The sequence below is a fragment of the Aquarana catesbeiana genome, linkage group LG13 (genome assembly GCF_042186555.1).
Source record: "Aquarana catesbeiana isolate 2022-GZ linkage group LG13, ASM4218655v1, whole genome shotgun sequence".
In the NCBI taxonomy this organism is placed as follows: domain Eukaryota; kingdom Metazoa; phylum Chordata; class Amphibia; order Anura; family Ranidae; genus Aquarana; species Aquarana catesbeiana.
The window spans coordinates 84,071,875-84,091,407 of NC_133336.1; the positions used below are offsets into that span (position 1 = coordinate 84,071,875).

Sequence of the window (19,533 nt, forward strand, 5' to 3'; positions counted from 1 at the left end):
CTCCCCTCGACTGACAATGCTACTGTACAAATGTACTCCCTATGCTCATTCATCCAGATTGGGGGCACTCTAATACAGGTGTGTCACCGGTTAGATCTCCAAATGAAAACAGAGGGGGAAAGATGCCAACAAAAAACAAATGCAGCCACCACAGCTAAGGATTGGTAAGCTGCAGTATATTACATTTTTGGTTTTGGGTTTAACCAGTTTCCGCCCGCCCACCGCCAAATGATGGAGGGGTGGTGCGGCTCTCGTTCTGCGTAGACGTCATATGACGGTGCACCCGAACGGCCGCTCCTGCGCACCCCCGGGGGCACGCAGCGTGGCAATCGTGGCTGCGCCATGTTGCTAGGACACAGCCCGACCCCGATCTCTGTAACCATGTGTTCGGTTGTGTCCTATCACAGCCAATCACATGTAAATACAGGCAGTGCCGGTAATTGTCTCTCATCGCCTCACACTGACAGAGTGTGTGGCGAGGAGAGCCAATCAGTGGCATCTCCTCGCAGGGGACAAGACATGTAATCAGGGCACTGATTATCAGTGCCCTGAATACAATAAAGCGCCACAAATGCCAGCAATCAGTGCCCACCAGTGCCAGCAATCAGTGCCCATTAGTGATGCCAGTCAGTGCCGCCTATCAGTGCCCATAAGTGCAGCATATTAGTGCCCATCAGTGCAGCCTCATCAGCGCACATCTGTGAAGGAGAAAAAAATACTAATTTACAAAATTTACTGACAGAAACTAAGAAAAACTTTTTTTTTTTTTCAAAATTTTCATTTTTTTTTTTTTGTAAAAAATAAAAAACCCAGCAGTGATTAAATACCACCAAAAGAAAGCTCTATTTGTGTGAAGAAAATGATACAAATTTCACATGGTTACAGTGTAGCATAACCGCACAATTGTCATTCAATGTGTGACAGCGCTGAAAGCTTAAAGTGGTTGTACACCCTGTACAACCACTTTTACCTACAGGTAAGCCTATATTAAGGCTTACATGTAGGTGCTGGAAATATCTCGTAAACCGTGGAGGTATTTCCGAAAGACCCGAGCGCTGATGACTGCGGCGCATGCGCACTTTAGAAAGGGCACGTCGTGCCGTTTCTAATAGGGGTCATGCTGTGACTGGCGGCTCCTGCGCGCAGGAGTGACGTCGCGCAACTCCGGCCAGTCACAGAGCCAGAGTTTGTGGCCCCAGAAGGAAGAGGGGTGAAGATGGACACTCCCTGCTAGTGTGGACAGCAGAGACATCGCGGGTTTCGATTTCAGGTAAGTGACACATAGTGGGCTACTTTGCGATGCATAGTAGCCCATTATACTTTACCTTTGCAGGGAAATAAAGAGGAAGTAAAACCCACCAGTATTGTCTGTGGTTTGCATGAGATTGCTTGCAGCTAATCCCCCAATACAATACTGACTTACATGCCTTCTTCTGCACTGTGTCTGTGTGGAGGCAACCATCTTGGTAGAGGCAAGTCTTTGCATCCTCATGTCAGAGCCTCCAGCTAGAACAGACTTTTTTAACCGGGGTGCCATCATGTTTTTTCAGGGGTGCCTTGGCAAAATGCCTAAAAATTGCCCAAAAAGTGTATATAAGCCCGCGGGTGGATCAGCCTCTGCCTTTTAGTTGCACAAAGCCACAGGTTTTCATTGTGCGCCATTACAACCTTCTAGCCAACAGCATCGCAACAACCAATGATTTGCTTTGGAAGAATAAGTCACCTCTAACATTGGGTGTCCTACTTGTGTGGATGTTGCTGCATTATGTAAAGCAATTTGTTTATTTTTTTAAATCTTAGAATGTGGTGATTTAGTGCGATTCTACCTGCTCTGTAGTAGTAAGGCTGTACTGGTATCTGCATTGGCATAATACTTGGAGTATGATAGGACATAATTTACAGTGATATTTAAAGTGATTGTAAACCATCACCTTGCAAAACAACTCATTCAGTTTAAAATAGAAAAGAAAGGAAAAACATTTTTGTATAGCTATAAAAATAAAAACATTATAAATAAATGTTCTTTTTTTTTATAAGTGTTCACATTCTCTCTGTTCTCAGCTGCGTAAGTGCTGAGGGGAGGAGAAGCAGCAGCACACTGAGCTTCCCAGCCCGATCATTGGAGAGCCCACCGAGTTCCCAGCATAGGTAGAGAACTGACCATGAAGGGCAGGAAGGGGGTAAAAGTGCCCAGTAGGCAAGTGGTTAAGGAAGCAATACAAAGAGAACAGGATACTTTCTAATACAAATACATGGTACAACAGGCACATATCAGGAATATAAAGTGTTGGGGTAACAAACGCTTTCATGGCACAAGATTAGATTTGTTATCTTTGTTTCATTTTCCTTTTAGTATTCAAACAGTGGTCGCCTGTTTGGGCTGTTTTGTCTAGTTTCTCTGTTGTACACTGGAAAAATAATATTTAATAAAAAAAGCACCTGATGCAAAAAGAAAAAAGGTGGGGAAGAAGAATAGGGTGCCTCGAGATTGTACAGAATTTTAAAGGGTTCCTTGACTTAAAAAAAGGTTGAGAAACACTGAGCTAGAAGAACAATGAGCAGCACAGTGACATCACCAACTTTCACTATAAATCTCCTTGGACCAGCAGTCAGATAGGGCAGTGCCTTATATCTCACACTGCATATATACAGAAAAACACTGATAACTTTAAAGGGGATTCAAGGCAAAAAGGAACATTTTTCAAGATAATGCTTTGGCACAATTAACATTTCTAAATGTTTCTTATAACAGGAAATCTTCACCGTAATGCCCCGTACACACGATCGGAAATTCTGCCAGCAAAAGTCCGATTTGAGCTTTTGGTCGGAAATTTCGACCGTGTGTATGCTCCATCGGACTTTTGCTGGCGGATTTTCCGCCAGCAAAAGATTGAGAGCAGGTCCTCTATTTTTTCTGCCGGAAAAAGTTCCTATCAGAAATTCCAATCGTCTGTAGCAATTCTGACGTACAAAATCCCTACGCATGCTCGGAAACAATTCGACGCATGCTCAGAAGCATTGAACTTCATTTTCTCGGCTCGTCGTAGTGTTGTACGTTACCGCATTCTTGACGGTCGAAAGTTCAGAGAACGTTTGTGTGACTGTGTGTATGCAAGGCAAGCTTGAGCGGAATTCGTCGGAAAAACCATCCCAGATTTTTCTGATGGAAATTCCGCTCATGCGTACAGGGCATTTGTGTTCATGTCCATCCATGACTTTGGCAATTCAGGGGAAATGACAAGAGTCAAGAGGCCCACCCACAACCCATTTACACTCGCCTTCATCGCTCGACCATTGCTCCTACATCTTTTGCAGTTGGTGAAAAATACCCAGTGCTTTCTGGTATAAAAGGAGCATGTGACCTCTGCCCATAAAGCAGCGCTCAGGTCTGAGTGGCTTATCCCCAGACACAAACACTTCGAGGGGTGAAACCATCAACTCTGTATCTGGGGCTGGCGCGTAATACAAGGTTAGGACTGGAGCAATAGACCTGTGGGGAAATTCTGCAAAAACTAGTATAAATGGGTGGGGGTGTTAAAAGGAACTTGGTGGTGTCTTTAATTAAACTGCAGGTAGCCATCTTTGTACACAAGAACAGTGAATTATATGGATCTTAATTCCAAGACTTCTGAAACTATGGGAGCAAATGCACCACTGCCCCCTGTATACCGAGAATGGATGACTACAAGAGTATGGAAAACTGTAACCCCAAGTGGTTTCTAGCTATATGGGCCCATGCCCCATGGTATATAAAAACTTAAATACACAGTACACGTTCCCAAAAAGACATACCAACTGGCCAAACAGCAAAAATGATGATCCAGCCCGATTTCAATGGCAGACAAGGCACATTTCTGGAACCTTTTTATTATACACAGAAATGAGCTCCCACAGTCAGCAATGATGTGTGGAAGACTGTATGCTGCCTGCTCACACCCTTGCCACGGCCTATGTTGACTACGGAAAAATGTGTCCCTGTACCTGTGGGGTACAGAATACACATAGGGGTGGGGGCCATTCCAACTCAGTTACCTAAAGAGACTCTTAAGTAGAAAAAAAAAAAACTGCTGCAGGCAAAGTACAGACAACTAGAGGTGCCCACAGATACCTGGAAATGTGGCCAAAACATGGGCTTTATTTACAGTACAGACAAAATCCAACTCTTCTAGTGCCTTTCAGATCTCTGTAGTGTTGGAGCTTGCTGTCACATTTTGGTCCCCATCAGCAGAAGGCAGGAAGGGCCAGACTAGCTTCTTCATCAGTAGTGCCAAGCTTTGCCAACCAGAACAGCAGTACTCATTTCTGGGTTCCTGCACTTTAAACCTGGTGCAATTTTTGTTGCATTTGTTCAATGGAATCCCTTCAAAGCTAGTATAGCTAAAGGCAAAACACTTTTTTTTTTAAGTTTTGAATATCTGTCCTGTTTACCGTTACTGTTGAAAGTGAAAGTAAGACAAAAATCACAAAATTTTGGGTTGTCCCCAGAAAGCTAAAAGATGGGAAATCTCCCAATGGGGACAATAGTTCTGCTATCCCCAAAGGACTCCCTAAGACTCCTTTCACACTGGGGCGCTTTTCAGGCATTTTAGCGCTAAAAATAGCACCTCTCAAGCCACCCCAGTGTGAAAGCCCGAGTGCTTTCACACTGGGGCGATGCGCTTGCAGGATAGGAAAAAAGTCCTGCAAGCAGCATCTCTTGGGCGGTAGGGGAGCGGTGTATACACCGCTCCTCCACCGCTCCTGCCCAGGGGTTGTGACCTAGGGTCAACAGGCAGCTAAACTCAGATTGGGGGTTCCTGGTGAACACTGACTGGCCCTTGTTCTCATTGGCTGGGGGGAATTCCATACCACCTACTCTTGTGTGGGACCATCCTTCAGCACCCTGGCTTTAAACAGATCCAAAAGAGGGCTTGTGTACTGCATCTTCAGCCAACAGTCTCTGCTGTGCTCCATTCCCCTGACGCCTACATCCCTCAGGTATGCCTACTATCTCATGTGGGATATCCCGCACACTTTAGTTAAAGGGTCCACAACAACGTGAAGCCTCAATGACAGCCTGAAAGTGGGCTGTTCATGGTCTTCTCAACACTCATGCATACTGTACATTTGCACTGCTGTCAACAAAATCAATAACAACATAAACAGCCTACCAGTGTGAGTCTGGGTAAGTCTTTAAGAGTCTGTTTCAATGTCAAATTTAGGTGTATTGCATAGAAAATGGTACATGCAGGGCTTTTTTTCAGCTGGAACATGGTGGAACTTTATTCCACCACCTCTGGCTCAGGCCCTCTGCTCCCTGCTCACTACTATCAGTTGTAAACACAGAAGTCCGGCTTCTGTGTTTACAAGTGTCAGCTTGTCTTCCAATGGCTCTCACAGATCTGATCTCCTGAGCAGCTCCCACTGAATGCAAGATGGGAAGAAGAGAGATGCAGATGCTCAGGGTGCAGTGCGGATGCTGACAACCCCACTGGATGATCCCCCTCCAAGTAAGAGAGGTGGAGCCACCTACAGAGGAGGTACTAGAGCCGGCTTGGTGCTTTAGCTTAATACTGCAACAAAAGTAGGACATGTGGAAGATGGTGGAGCTTTAAAAGGAGTGGGGGAGAGGAAGGGGGGTTGCATGCAGAGGTCAAAGCTGAAGAGGGGTGAAAGTGAAATATGGATGGAAGATGCAGAGGTAAGCAACTGTGGAAGAAGGCTGAACTCTGCGCTCTGTGCAGCACACCCCTGAACCCTGCACTCTATACGTAGTGTACCACCAAAGTCCGCACGAAGTGCACCTCTAAACTCTGCACTCCGTGTAACCCCCTCCCCCGAACTCTGCACTCCTGTAGGTAATGCACTCCTAGTATTTAGTGCCCCTTTAAGACCCTGTTAGTGAAATTTGACTAAGCTTAAGGATTGATTGGGGGGGGGTTGGTTGTTGCGGTTGAGTTCCTGCACCTGTTTTCTGATAAAAAAAGCCCTGGGTACATATATTGATGGGACAATGCAAGGTGGAGATACTTCTCTAGGGGTGCAATAACGGTTGGCATCCAGGCCCCCAGCTCCCTTCTACAAACCTGAGCAATTTAACTATAATACCTAGTCCTTAGCTTCAGGTAGCAGGTACTGTGAAGCCATTCAAAAACATAACATCATAGATCAAACCAGTGTAAAAGCCCTTGATTTGTGACCTAGTGTGTTTATAACACCACACAATACTTTTGTTCTTATATCATTTTCACCATATATAACGACTAATGCTTACGGCTTTGTATCGCCACACTTTTTGCTATATCTAAAAGCAAGAGCAAAAGAATCTTGTGCAATGGAAAACATGAACAAATTCTCAGAGGAACGTGAAGGAAAACAGGTGAGACTTCCTTCAATGACAAGTCATCACATCTGTAAACTGCACAGCAACAGTTCTCTGACATCACCTCGTCTAATAATGAACTGTGCTGTAATATTTATCATGAGGCTATGCTGGGTGCAGGAAGTGTGAGGGATTGAGTTGCAGTATATGAAAGGACAGGATATGCCTTCTCTTGGCTGCTTCCATATATTGTTTTAGTAGCCTAAGGTGCTGTAAAACTACTCACAAATGCATGCAGAGCCCCTAAATATTATTGTACAGTGTGTCCTACGCATTTCTGTTTGAAGTCCAATACTGATATACATGTAAACCCTAACTGAGTGAACTTTACTTTGCAAAAGCACAATTGCCATGTGTGTGTGTTTTTTTAATAAATAATCTCTGAAGCCACTTTCTGTCTACATGCATGCAATTCATCGGTGGATGTGCATCACTTCTCATGGTGGGTTTCCTTATGGTGACAACAGTGGAGCATATCTGTGCAATGTGCTTGCAATATACTTTGGGATGTGTACAACAGGATGACAATGCAAAAAAAAAAAAAAGACCTCAGAATTTACAGCCACAGAGTACAGCCATCCACTTAAATGGCAAGCTGTACGTGGTATTTGCGAATTTCTGGGCACACGATCATGCCACGAGATTATTTTAGGCATAAAAAAAAATCTAATTTTAGTCTATGTTCATGAACCCCTATAGTGCAAAAGCACTTATCCTTTTTTTCCCCTTCCCTGAGCTAAACTCTCTCATACATATTCTCCCCAGACAGATTCTTAAGCCCCATAAACAGGGCTCAAATGTTGGGAGACATTGGCTGGTTCAAAAAAATAAAAAATAAACAGTCAACATTCGGCCCGTGTGTATGCCACCCTGTTCGACAGAAGCCAGCTTCTGTTGGACGAACATGCTGGAAAACCAGTAGCCGATCGACTCACGACCAGTGCTCTCAGCATAGTTTGCATGGTTAGTACAGCGGCTCAGACTGGAGCTCACATAGTGTGTACCAGGCTTTACCTAGACCCCAGCAGCTGTGGCTCCCCTGCTTGCTTACATGCTACATAGTTGGTAAGGCCGAAAAAAGACAATAGTCCATCCACTTCAGCCTGTGTAGGTGTATCAGTGTCTACAATTATTTCCCATATCCCTATATGTTGTGTATTTTAAGATGTAAATCCAAGAGTCTTTTAAAAATAGTCATACTTCCCGCAGCCACCACCAATTGTGGAAGAGAGTTCAACATCCTTGTTGCCCTCACAGTGAAGAACTCCCTGGGCAGTTTAAGGTTAAACCGCTTCTCCTCCAATCTCATTGTGTGGCCCTGTGTCCTCCTACACTCCCTAGGTCTGAATAGTTTATTTCCTATGCTGGGATCCCTATTGGGGTATTTGTAGATTGCTATCATGTCCCCTCTCAGGTGTCTTTTCTCCAGCGAGAATAAATTTAGTGTTTGAAGTAGTTTCTCGTAAATGAGGTCCTCCAGTCCCCTTATTAGTTTTGTTGCCCTTCTTTGGACTCTCTGCAGCTCCAGCACATCCGTTCAGAGGTCTGGTGACCAGAACTGGACAGAATACTCCAGATGTGGCCTAACCAGGGTTTTTATAAAGATTGACATAGATCGGCAGCCGACTGTATTTTAGTGCCACATCCAAAATTTAGACTAAACAACAAAAGGGATCCCCTAGTGGTGATATCATAAATTATATTTGTATTACATATACTTTTTATGTTTTTTTGTATGTGGCTAAAAGGTCCACCACTAGGGGATCCCTTTTGTTGTTTAGGGTTTTATAAAGTGGCAAAAAAGCAGTTTTATCCCTGGAGTATATCCTTTTTTTATGCATGCTAATATTCTGCCTGCTTTGGTAGCTGCAGCTTGACACTGCATGCGATTACTCAATCTGTTAGCACCCCTAGATCCTTCCCCATCTTTGGTTCTCCCAGTGGTTCTCCACCTATTGAATATTTTGCATTTATGTTTTTTGCCCCCAAGTGCATTATTTTACATTTCTCCACATTAAACCTCATTTGTCACTTTTTTTTTTTTTTTTTTAATTCAGGTCATTCTGCAAAATTTCCATATCCTGATCTGAGTTTATTACTCTGTTTATCTTTGTGTCATCCGCAAAAGCTAAGACTGAGCAATTTATCCCATATTCTATTCTGTTCTCAAAGTCTTCTGTATGTTGGCCACGCCTGTGTAGTAGCTTCCAATTTACTTCTATGAGGCCATCTTCTGAGTGTCATAGCTACTATTATGGCGCATATGAGATTTTTGTAATTGGGTTTACATATACCCTAAAGAAGACGTCTCACTATCAGTTAAAAAGGCTTTTTAAATCTGACAGTGAACCCTGTTAAAACCTTTGTTGTGGTTGCTGAGCTGCGTGGTCGGATAGCCCCCCCCCTCCTTTGCTGCTATCCGACCACACTGGAAATGGACTTTTGCCTGACAGCGCACAGAGGAGAGAGGGTGGTACACAACAGAGCCTCCACCTCTATAGGAGGTATCTACAGGAGAAACTAGTGGCTTGTGTTGTGAATGACAATAGCTGAAGAAAATGTCTGTCATTCACCAAAACAAAAGCCTACAACACAAGTCAGTTACTAGACTAGCTGGCTAGAGCTATTGTGGGCTTGTGTTTTTGTGAATGATGGTGCTTCTCTCCTGCCATCGTCATTCAAAACACAAGCAGCCAGCTACTATAGTAACTCTCCTTTGAACTAACAGGTGGCTGTGGTAGGTTGTAGGTTCAGTCTTTTACCAGTACAGTGAAGGGAGCACAGGAGGCACAGGACTACATGGCAAGAAGGGCTACAGAATAGGGAGGGGGCTCTGGTGCTGCCTGTACCCCCTCAAAAAAACACCCATAATTTGTTCCAATCCGAAGCTGAACTACAGCTACTGTAGCACTGTCAGAAATAATAAAAAAATTAATTTTATTCCTAAACCACAGCACAGGTCTTACCGGGGACAATGCTTTGTGAACTGGGTTCCCTGAGAGATTTAACAAGTCTTTTTAAAAACTTAAAAAAAAAAAAAGTTTTAGCACGGAGTGGGGCTTTAATTCATACTTAGGATCAAAGCTCTCCAGTGTTCATGGATTCCAAATTCAAAAGCTAGTTTCTTTTAAGTTAATCATCTGGTGGATAACTAATTATAACCCAACAAAGCAAGTTTTTTTTAGATTATATATGTAAAAGGGCAATGAAGTTATTCATTTTGTTGGAACTTCTCAAGGGGGAGCAATGCTCACTCTAAGGCCCCTGCAACTCTGGATGTCATTTTTATTTGAATGAACTATCTGTTGGGTTGAATTCCTTGGATACCTATATCCTGTGTACATACGAATCAACTTTCTTAGTCATGGTTTATTGCACATGGGATCCAAACCAGGTGAACTTTTCCCATGTGGGAGGGTCTCTGGCATTTTAAAGGATCACTAAAGATATGTTTGTTATTTAAAAAAAAAAAAATGGTTATACTTACCGCCACTGTGCAGTTCGTTTCGCACAGAGTGGCCCCGAACCTGGTCTTCTGGGGTCCTGCGGCAGCTGTCTCGGCTCCCCCCCGCAAGGACTCAACACCTTCATGCGAGCTCCCTCGCATGGTGTTGAATGCTTTCAGGCACGCTCCCGTGATACAGCCAGCGGCCATAGCTGCTCACTGTATCACTCGGCCCCGCCCCCTGGTGCGCCACGCCATTGGATGTGATTGACAGCAGCCAATGGCTGCGCCGCTTTCAATCCATCCACTGTAAACAATCAACGGCCAGGCTGAGCGGCAAGAGGATGTCGGGGGCGAGCGCAGGACTTTCGAGGGGACGGGTAAGTAAAACAGGGGGCCAATATTGTCGGATGTTTTTTCACCTTAATGCATAGAATGCATTAAGGTGAAAAAAACTTTTACCTTTACAATCCCTTTAATCCTCATGCACACAGGGTATTAAAAGCACCACGTTTCAAGTTTTTTTTCTGCCTCTAAATGCCCCTCTATGTTAGCCTATGTGTTCATGCACACAGTCATTTAGAGGCAAAAAAAAAAACAAAAAAAAGCGCCCCAATGCCTGCTCGTTCAAAAAAGAACAAATAAAATGGCCAGCGTGTCTAAATGTGTATAAATGCACTTTAGCGCTGGGCACGTTTAGGAGAGTCAAGCGCTTGGGTGTGCATTCATTCCAATGGCCAGAATGAATATTCTGGCCAATGGAAAAATTGAATGCCCAAGTAATTGATGTACCTAAAACGTGTCTGAAAAAAAAAAGCACCTTTAGGTGCATTTTTAGTGCTGATTTTTCCTCCCCTGGAGCAAAATTGTCCAGAGGAGGAAAAAAAGTCTTATATGCATGAGGCCTAATGCTGCTGCACTTACTTGCAACGCTTATTCAAATCGCAATTAAAGGCTTATATAGTGAAGCTTGCCCACAATGGACTTGTGAATCCTTTTGATGTGAATGATCATTGTTTAAACTGCAATACACATGATTGTGTTTTCCTGACCATTCAAAGGGCTAAGCACCTAATACTGATGTCATCAATTGTGGATTTGCTGATACTCTTAGAAACGCCCCTGTCTCTTTGTGGTTTCTATTCAGTACAGTAATGCTACGTTCAAATATATGCGGGTGTGGGAATCGCCACACAACAAATCGCAGGGTTGCACAGCAAACTTGCAGGGCGTCATTAACTCTTTAAAGAACACCTACGCACTGAAAAACATGGTGCAATTTCCCTCTCATTGAAGTTGCATGGTACAAAAGCGCCGTGCAATTTACGCACATCCGCGTTTCAAAAATGGTGCATGCAGGTAGAGACACAGGGCACCTCTAGGAGTATCAATTTGAATCGTAGTGTAAGCTAAAGATGGCGTATTGCAGCCTAATATGAACTATCAGCCAGAAAAACACTCTATAGTGCCCCATGGCAAATAGGCTTGCAACAAAGGCTAAAGAACTCAAAAAAGAGGAGAATCCAAACTTCTTTAACCGCATTTGCTTTTTAAGTTTTACACAGTTTGTTAGTAACAAGGAAAGGCTCACCTGTAAAGCTGGCCATAGATGGGTAGAATTTCAAATAAAAAAATTCTTAGGACAAGAATGTTCTAAGAAAATTAATTAATTTTTCTAATCATTAATGGGTCAAAGAAATGTTTCTTTTTTCAACTATCAAGATGTTAAAAGCAAATTAAACCTTTGAAGAACATTTAGATGTTTTGAGGCTATTTTAAGAATTTTCATACAAATTTTCCTAAGGCAAGCCATAGGTGATGCAACATTCTTTCCGGCAACCCATGAAGAATCACTTGAACCCCTCCATCAAGGGGAAACCCTCCCACTGTGCTATGTGTTATGCTGGAGGGCAGCCTTCCCTTCTGTCAGAACCCGATTACTGCTAGCTGCAAAAGCCTCCAGCAGTAATCGCATCCAAAAAATCTGATGGATCAACCTCAGTAAAACCAGCCTGCCCATCCATGGCTGGCTTAAGACTTCTAATAAACTTTACCAGTCTAAGACACGCTGGGTTGTATGTACATACTTTAGCCGATTTGTACTTTGTGTTTACCCCCCAGCCATTTGAAGCCAATTGGCTCACTACACTCAAGCATTCAGTACAGTTTAGCCGTTTTCTACACCTTGCTGAGATGAATGAAGAGTATAGTTATCTGTGGGTGCCAACACTGCTATCTCATATATTTGTACTGTTCCCCCACCCAAGAAAGTATTCTTACAACTATACAGCCAGAATCCATCAGTACATTGCCTAAAGCTGCACAAATATATCAAAAGAAATGAAAGCTTTATAATTATACCATATAGCTTCACAAAAATGTAGCTCTGAGCTTCAGGCTCCACATGCCTGTGCCAAAAAACATTACACTGCATAATGAATAGTATAGATATAGAAAACGGAATCCTGCATGTCGCTGGAAGAGTCCTGATAAAAACAGTCCAACCAGCATCTTTGGTTTGTCGAACGACTGTTTGTCAAGGGAATGATGGGGGGGGGGGGGATTGATTCGAAGGTGGCACACTTTCATGCAGGCGTACTCTTTAACACAAAGCACACTTATCCTTTTTGCCACATTCCCCCTACAATTCCTCTGCACCCTTCTAAAAAGGAAGATCTGTCAAAATACTAAGTAAATCAGGTAGAATATAGCCATCACAAACCTTTATGAAAAACCTTTTCCACAGTATATGGCCAATGCAAATAAGGAGAAATCTTGGCTTGCTGTTCAACTTCTCCCTTCTTCTGGCATGCCCTGGACATATTGGTGGCACCCATGGAGTATAGTATGGACTGAAAGTACTAGAGTCCGATGCCAACAAGCCATGGGCCATTCACCACATGTGCAATGTATCCCAATCCCCAATAGAGGTCAAGAAAGTAGCCACCTCCTCTTCTCACCTTACATCACTATATTATCCTTTCACTGGGGGTCTCTAATGGGAGTGCAAAGGCTACCCACTTTTCAGTCTCCTGCTGGGGTTTTAGACAGAGAATAGTTTTAAGCCTACAGAAAACTCCTCAGAGGGGTTTGTCTGGGCTTCCACATGTAATCAATGACCTGTACACCGTATCCGGTATAATACCTAATATTGCAGGTGATGCAACAGGTACACCCCCAAAGCTGCTGTGGTAATAGCAATCTGTAATTTATTAAAAAGGTTGTCCACAAATGGGTCATCATTTTCCACACGTATATTAATACACTCCTTGATTTTATATGAGTACTTAGTTACCTTAAAGGATAAGTGTACTTTAGAAACATTTATAGAGTTTGAAATTTAGAAGCGCCCCAAAATGCCAAACCCTGAAGGCCTATAGCCAGAACAAAAATATGTAAATGACAGCCTAGCACATGCATTGTGAAGAAGAGAACTCCCATGTAGATGGGGGGCAGTTCTTCTATGCACCTTGGTTCATGCACTGGTGGACAGCCATTATTTCCAACAGCAGTTCCTTCCCTGTCCTCACCTTGGTGCAGGAACTGACCTGTAGCTTAAAAATTAACTCTGATGACTTTCTGGCTTTCTGGCTTTGGAAGCTCTGTGCGGGCAGGACAGTAAACTATGAATTTAGAACCGTCTACGGCATAAAACTCATTTACTCTTTTAGAGAAAGGTGAAGGTAGAGCATTGTAGAACTTCATATCCAAAGCCATGTCAGCTAGCAATGAGGCTATGTTACCCCCAAATGCACATTACCTGTGCAAATACCCACTTTCTGCCCTCCACCCCCGTGTGACAGCAGGGCCCTGGCCCTGGCAACAGGTCACTGCATTGAGGGATGTGGAGATGCTTTCCTACCCTATCCTACTGTATACCCCTCAATATTGCGTTGTTTGCAGTAGTGATATGATGCTTTGGAAAGATTAGGGAGAACAAAGAAATTAACAATCTCTATTTGTTCTGGTGACCATGATCATCGGGACAGAAACTAAAGCCACAATTTTACAGTTGTCACCGAAACAGTAAAATTATCCAATAGGGACACCTTTGCCAGTGACAACTGTTCAGGAGGGGATTTCCACTCACTTCTTGTTGGGTGTCTGCAATGTACTGGTAAAAAAATTGAATTAAAAAAAAAAATGGATGGGCCGCCACTGGATTAAAGTAATTGTAAACAATCACCTTGTAAAAAAAAAATCCATTCAGTTTAAAATAGAAAAAGGAAGGCAAACCATTTGTGTATAGATATGAAAAAAACATTATAAATAATACTTTAAGTGATTACATACCCTGTGTTCTCAGCTGCAGAAAGGCTAGGGTAGAATAATCAACAGTACAATGATCTTCCAAGTGAAAGGCTGTGATGGGGGTGTCAGGACAAGTCTAATTCTTGGCGGAGAGCAAGCTGAGTTACCAGTATAGCTAGAGAACTGACCCTGTGTGTTCTGCTTAGTGTGGTCAGTTTTTGATAGGAAAGCAGAGGGACTGGCAGGAACACCAAGGATGCAATACAAAGAGAACAGGATATTTTTTCATACAAGTATATGGCACAGCAAGCATATATCAGGAATATGAAATGCTGGGTTTACATATTCTTTAATAGGTTATATTTAGCTGTCTTAACAATTCCATCATTGCATACTATAGAAAAATGTTTCTTTAGATTAGAGTTCTTCTTTAGGTTTAGCTAGGCTTTAATAAATACTTTCATATGTGTGAAGCTGCCGATAGTTTGCTGCCATTGTAGTGCAACTCTATACACCGTCTGCATTCCCAGTATAATGTGCACAATAAATAAAAGGACTTCATAGGAAGACTGTTTACTACACAGGCAGGGTACTATATCATTCGATGCCACAAGCCATTTGAGAATCATGTATCTAATTGGTGCAATAAAAAGGCAGTAGTGACCACTCTCCAGCCAAGTATAGCTTTTAAAATCCCTCTGGAGCCAACAAGGAGCAGCTGCCATTCCAAAAATAGGAAGTTGTACAAAGACCAGAGGAATGGCACTCATCTGCCACTGTACATCCCCTGGTAAAACTGCCACCCCCCCCACCCCCCCCCCCAAAAAAAAAGCCGATCCATCCTAAATACAAACCTCCCATTACTCTGAGCAAGTTCCATACTCATCTGCTTAGAGTATAATGAGAAAAGCCTCTGCATTGCCAATTACAGGGGAAGTCTGGTGCCCAGCTGTCTGTTGGGCATGTTGATCAGCTGCGTTTCCAGTGACTGGAGCGGGTACGCTAAGCTGTAACAAGCTCATGCCCAGCAGTTGATACTGCAATTTGGGGACGGTTTCCAGCTGTCAGTTATTAAGCCAAAAGAAGGACAAAGCATGCCAGTTTATTTACAGTACAGTGCCAAGCTGGATGCTTGAAAAATGGGCAGCTAGCAATAACCAGTGCCTTACCTTAAATGTAAATCAAGACATAAGAATCTCTACTGCCCACACTGAAAATACACACAGGTGTACATATATGATGTATAAAGCTTTATATACTGTATACAATGTTAGTAGGCACATATTGCCAGCTCCACCTATACCCAGAATGGTGTGTTTATGATGCAATGTGTGCACCTTCACCAATTATTTCAGAGACGTAAACATATCACATCACCAGCATTGCCTTCATTGGAGAATTATTCTCTGCCTGACCACAAAACAGCAGAATCTCACCGACTGCGGAGAAGGCTAGAACAAGGACGCTGGTGGCTGCCAGCCATAGGTGACACATTGTGTCTGAATGAGGCACACAACATCTATCAACATGGTGATAATGGAAAGGTTAACTGATGAGCCCCTTCCACAGCAAGAAAGACAGAACAATATCAATCCTGATATAATGAGGACACTTTAGGATATCAAGGCATATTAGATAATGTCCCATCCCATGGCTCAGAACCGGGTCGGTCACTCTGCTAAACAGCTGGAAATTGGCAAACGAATGCATTCTCTTTTATACAACCATGGTCATTACGGGCAGATAATGTGATCATACACTGCGATGTCGATGTTTAAAGTAATATAAATCAATTATAATTATACCTGATAAAAATACACCGCAAACAGGAGGTGAGTGGTTGGGTGGGCCTATTGCTGAGATTCCGACTTTAAAATGACCAAACACTGAACTACCAAATACTTCTAGAGAAAACGTACCAGAGTTTCCATACAAGGGAAGAGAAGAAGTAGATACGGCAATGTTCCAACTATACCCATTGGTAGAACACGTCCAACTCTCTAAAGACCAATGGAGAGATAACACCCCACTTTCCTAGAGGTGGACTATCCTGTACAAGGGTGCCCATCAAAGCCAGTCTTGTTTCAACTTAGGTGGGTGTTCTACTCCTTTTCACGGGTGGTTATTCACATTTTCCCAGGTGGGTCACCATGCCCCTAACCTCGGTAATGACACCACTATATGGGAGAATGTACCACTTGTGCAAACCATGCATCTGTACAGGCGCCCCCCCCTGGTAACGACACCCCTCTGTGGGCACCCAGGTGGAACATACAGTCTATGCACACCATGCATCTGCACAGGGGCCCCTTAGTAATTGTACTACTCTATTCTGGGCACTCACATGGAACATACAATCTGACCATGCATCTGCACAGGGGGCTCTTGCTAATTGTACTACTCTATGTGGTCACCCAAGGCGGTCATACTATTTGTGCTCACCATGCAGCTGGACAGGCACCCTCTGGCTGCTGGGTGAGGTCATTACAATGTACACTACATGTGGGTCAAATGTGTGCTAGAACCTCTCTACGCTTCTGTCAATGCACACCTTGGCACAGGACATCACATAGAGCACAGGACAGAGATTATATGGGGCACAAGACATCACACTAACACACCTGGGCACAGGACATCACATGGGAGCACAGGACAGAGAACATTATAAGACATCACACTCACACACCTGGGCACAGGACATCACACCCGCACAGAACATCACATGGGATACATACTGTATCACACCTACACATCCAGGCATAGGACATCCTATGGGGAACAGGACATTACACACACACACACACACACACACACACACACACACCTGGGCACAGGACATCACACCTGCACACATGGGCACAGGACATTATACGGAGAACAGGACATCACACCTGGGCACAGGACATTATATGGAGAACAGGATATCACATATGGGCACAGGACATTATATGGGGCACAGGACATTATATGGAGAACAGGACATCACATCTGGGCACAGGACATTATATGGAGAACAGGACATTATATGGGGCACAGGACATTATATGGAGAACAGGACATCACATCTGGGCACAGGACATTATATGGGGCACAGGACATTATATGGAGAACAGGACATCACATCTGGGCACAGGACATTATATGGAGAACAGGACATTATATGGGGCACAGGACATTATATGGAGAACAGGACATCACATCTGGGCACAGGACATTATATGGGGCACAGGACATCACCCCCAGCCACTATGATACAAAGTAGTCTTTTTTGGGGATGTAGTAGCGCCATCCTATACCATTGCGGAGCTGTACCCCCGGTATGTCGGTGATCACCCACCTGCCAGGCTGTTGTAACAATCCACCTCGATGCCCTCCACCGCCCTCCTCTGCTCCTCCGTTATCCCGGGATGGGTACCGGCCGCACTATCCTGCTCCCCGGGGAGCCCCTTCAGCTCCAGCAGAGCCCGGTGATACTTGCCGATGGCCTCCCGGTACTTCTTGTCCTTGTAGCACTGCGCCCCCTCGCATTTAAAGTCCATGGAGCGATGGATGAGCTGGCCCGGGTCCCCTCGGATGGCGGCGGTCACCCCACTCCGATCCATGTCCGCCGGGCTCCGGTTACATGCTGGGGATCCCCCGATCGGAGGAGAAGCCGGGGATGAGATCGGAGGAGAAGCCGGGAGGAGATCGGAGGAGAAGCCGGGGATGGTCCGTAGAGTATACAGCGGCGTCTGATGAGAACAGACACAGCCCAGCCCCCGCCCCTCCGGCCCCTTCCTCCCCTGTTAAAGGGCCAGTCCGCCTCCCTCTGCTGTCATTGTCACCGACCCGTCCTCATCTATGGGGTCCCAGACACTCCCACCGGCACATATCTCCGAGTGTCACTCACACATCTGCACGTCCTCTTTATTTATAGATGTTTTTGTGTTTGGTGCAGATTTGCTGTTCTTTGTGTGTTTTATGTATTTGTTGTTTCTATCACTGCACATTGTTTTTTATCCGATCTTTTTTTCTCTTTTTTGTTTAATAATAAGAGGGTTTTTTGGCACAAATAAAGGCACAGGAGAGCAGAAATGAGCTCCCATAACTCTCAGGAGCCTAATAAAGTCCATTACACCTTATGACGGCCCTATATAAGTACCATAAATAATAATAATAAATAATAATAAACCACCTTGAATCGGTATTCAAGTCACTCTTTGAAAAACTGCTCAGAGGAAGGTCTCTTCTGTTATACAGAGCCTTGAAAAAATGTTCATACCCTTTGAAATTTTCCACATTTTGTCATTTTGTAACCAAAAACGTAAATGTATTTTATTGGGATTTTATGTGATAGACCAACACAAAGTGGTTCATAATTGTGAGGTGGAAGGAAAATAATAAATGATTTTCAAAATGTTTTACAAATAAATATGTGAGAAGTGTGGCATGTATTTGTATTCAACACCCTTTACCCTGATACCTATAAAATAAAATCTAGTGGAACCAATTGCTTTCATAAGTCACCTAATTAGTAAATAGAGTCCACTTGTGTGTAATTTAATCTCAGTATAAATACAGCTGTTCTGTAAAGCCCTCAGAGGTTTGTTAGAGAATCTTAGTGAACAAACAGCATCATGAAGGCCAAGGAACACACCAGACAGGTCAGGCTTACATTTGTGGAGAAGTTTAAAGCAGGGTTAGGTTATAAAGAAATATCCCAAGCTTTGAACATCTCACAGAGCACTGTTCAATCCATCATCTGGGAATAGAAAGAGTATGGCACAACTTCAAACCTACCAAGACATGGCCGTCCACCTAAACTAACAGACCGGGCAAGGGGAGCATTAATCAGAGAAGCAGCCAAGAGGCCCATGGTAACTTTGGAGAAGCTGCAGAGATCCACAGCTCAGGTGGGAGAATCTGTCCACAGGACAACTATTAGTCATACACTCCACAAATATGGCCTTTATGGAAGAGTGGCAAGAAGAAAGCCATTGTTGAAAGAAAGCCATACGAAGTCCAGTTTGCAGTTTGCAAGAAGCCATGTGGGGGACACAACAAACATGTGGAAGAAGGTGCTCTGGTCAGATGAGACCAAAATTAAACTTTTTGGCCTAAAAGCGAAACACTATGTGTGGTAGAAAATTAACCCTGCACATCACCCTGAACACACCATCTCCACCGTGAAACATGGTGGTGGCAGCATCATGTTGTAGGGATGCTTTTCTTCAGCAGGGAAGCTGGTCAGAGTTGATGGGAAGATGGATGGAGCCAAATGCAGGGCAATCTTAGAAGAAAACCTGTTAGAGTCTTCAATAGACTTGAGACTGGGGCAGAGGTTCACCTTCCAGCAGGACAACGACTCTAAACATACAGCCAGAGCTACAATGGAATGGTTTAGATCAAAGCACATCCATGTGTTAGAATGGCCCAGTCAAAGTCCAGACCTAAATCCAATTGAGAATCTGTGACAAGACTTGAAAATTGCTGTTCA

General features: G+C 43.8%; 1 protein-coding gene across 1 annotated transcript in view; it reads right to left on the bottom strand.

The window, feature by feature from the left end:
- Positions 1 to 17,841, bottom strand: part of TTC9 (tetratricopeptide repeat domain 9) — an 86,773-nt gene extending 68,932 nt beyond the window's left edge. Inside the window, exon 1 of the mRNA XM_073608619.1 lies at positions 17,395 to 17,841. Within this exon, the coding sequence (XP_073464720.1) occupies positions 17,395 to 17,659 (265 nt within the window). The 5' untranslated portion in view covers positions 17,660 to 17,841. The remainder of the gene's footprint in view (positions 1 to 17,394) is intronic.
- Between the last annotated feature and the right edge of the window lie 1,692 nt (positions 17,842 to 19,533).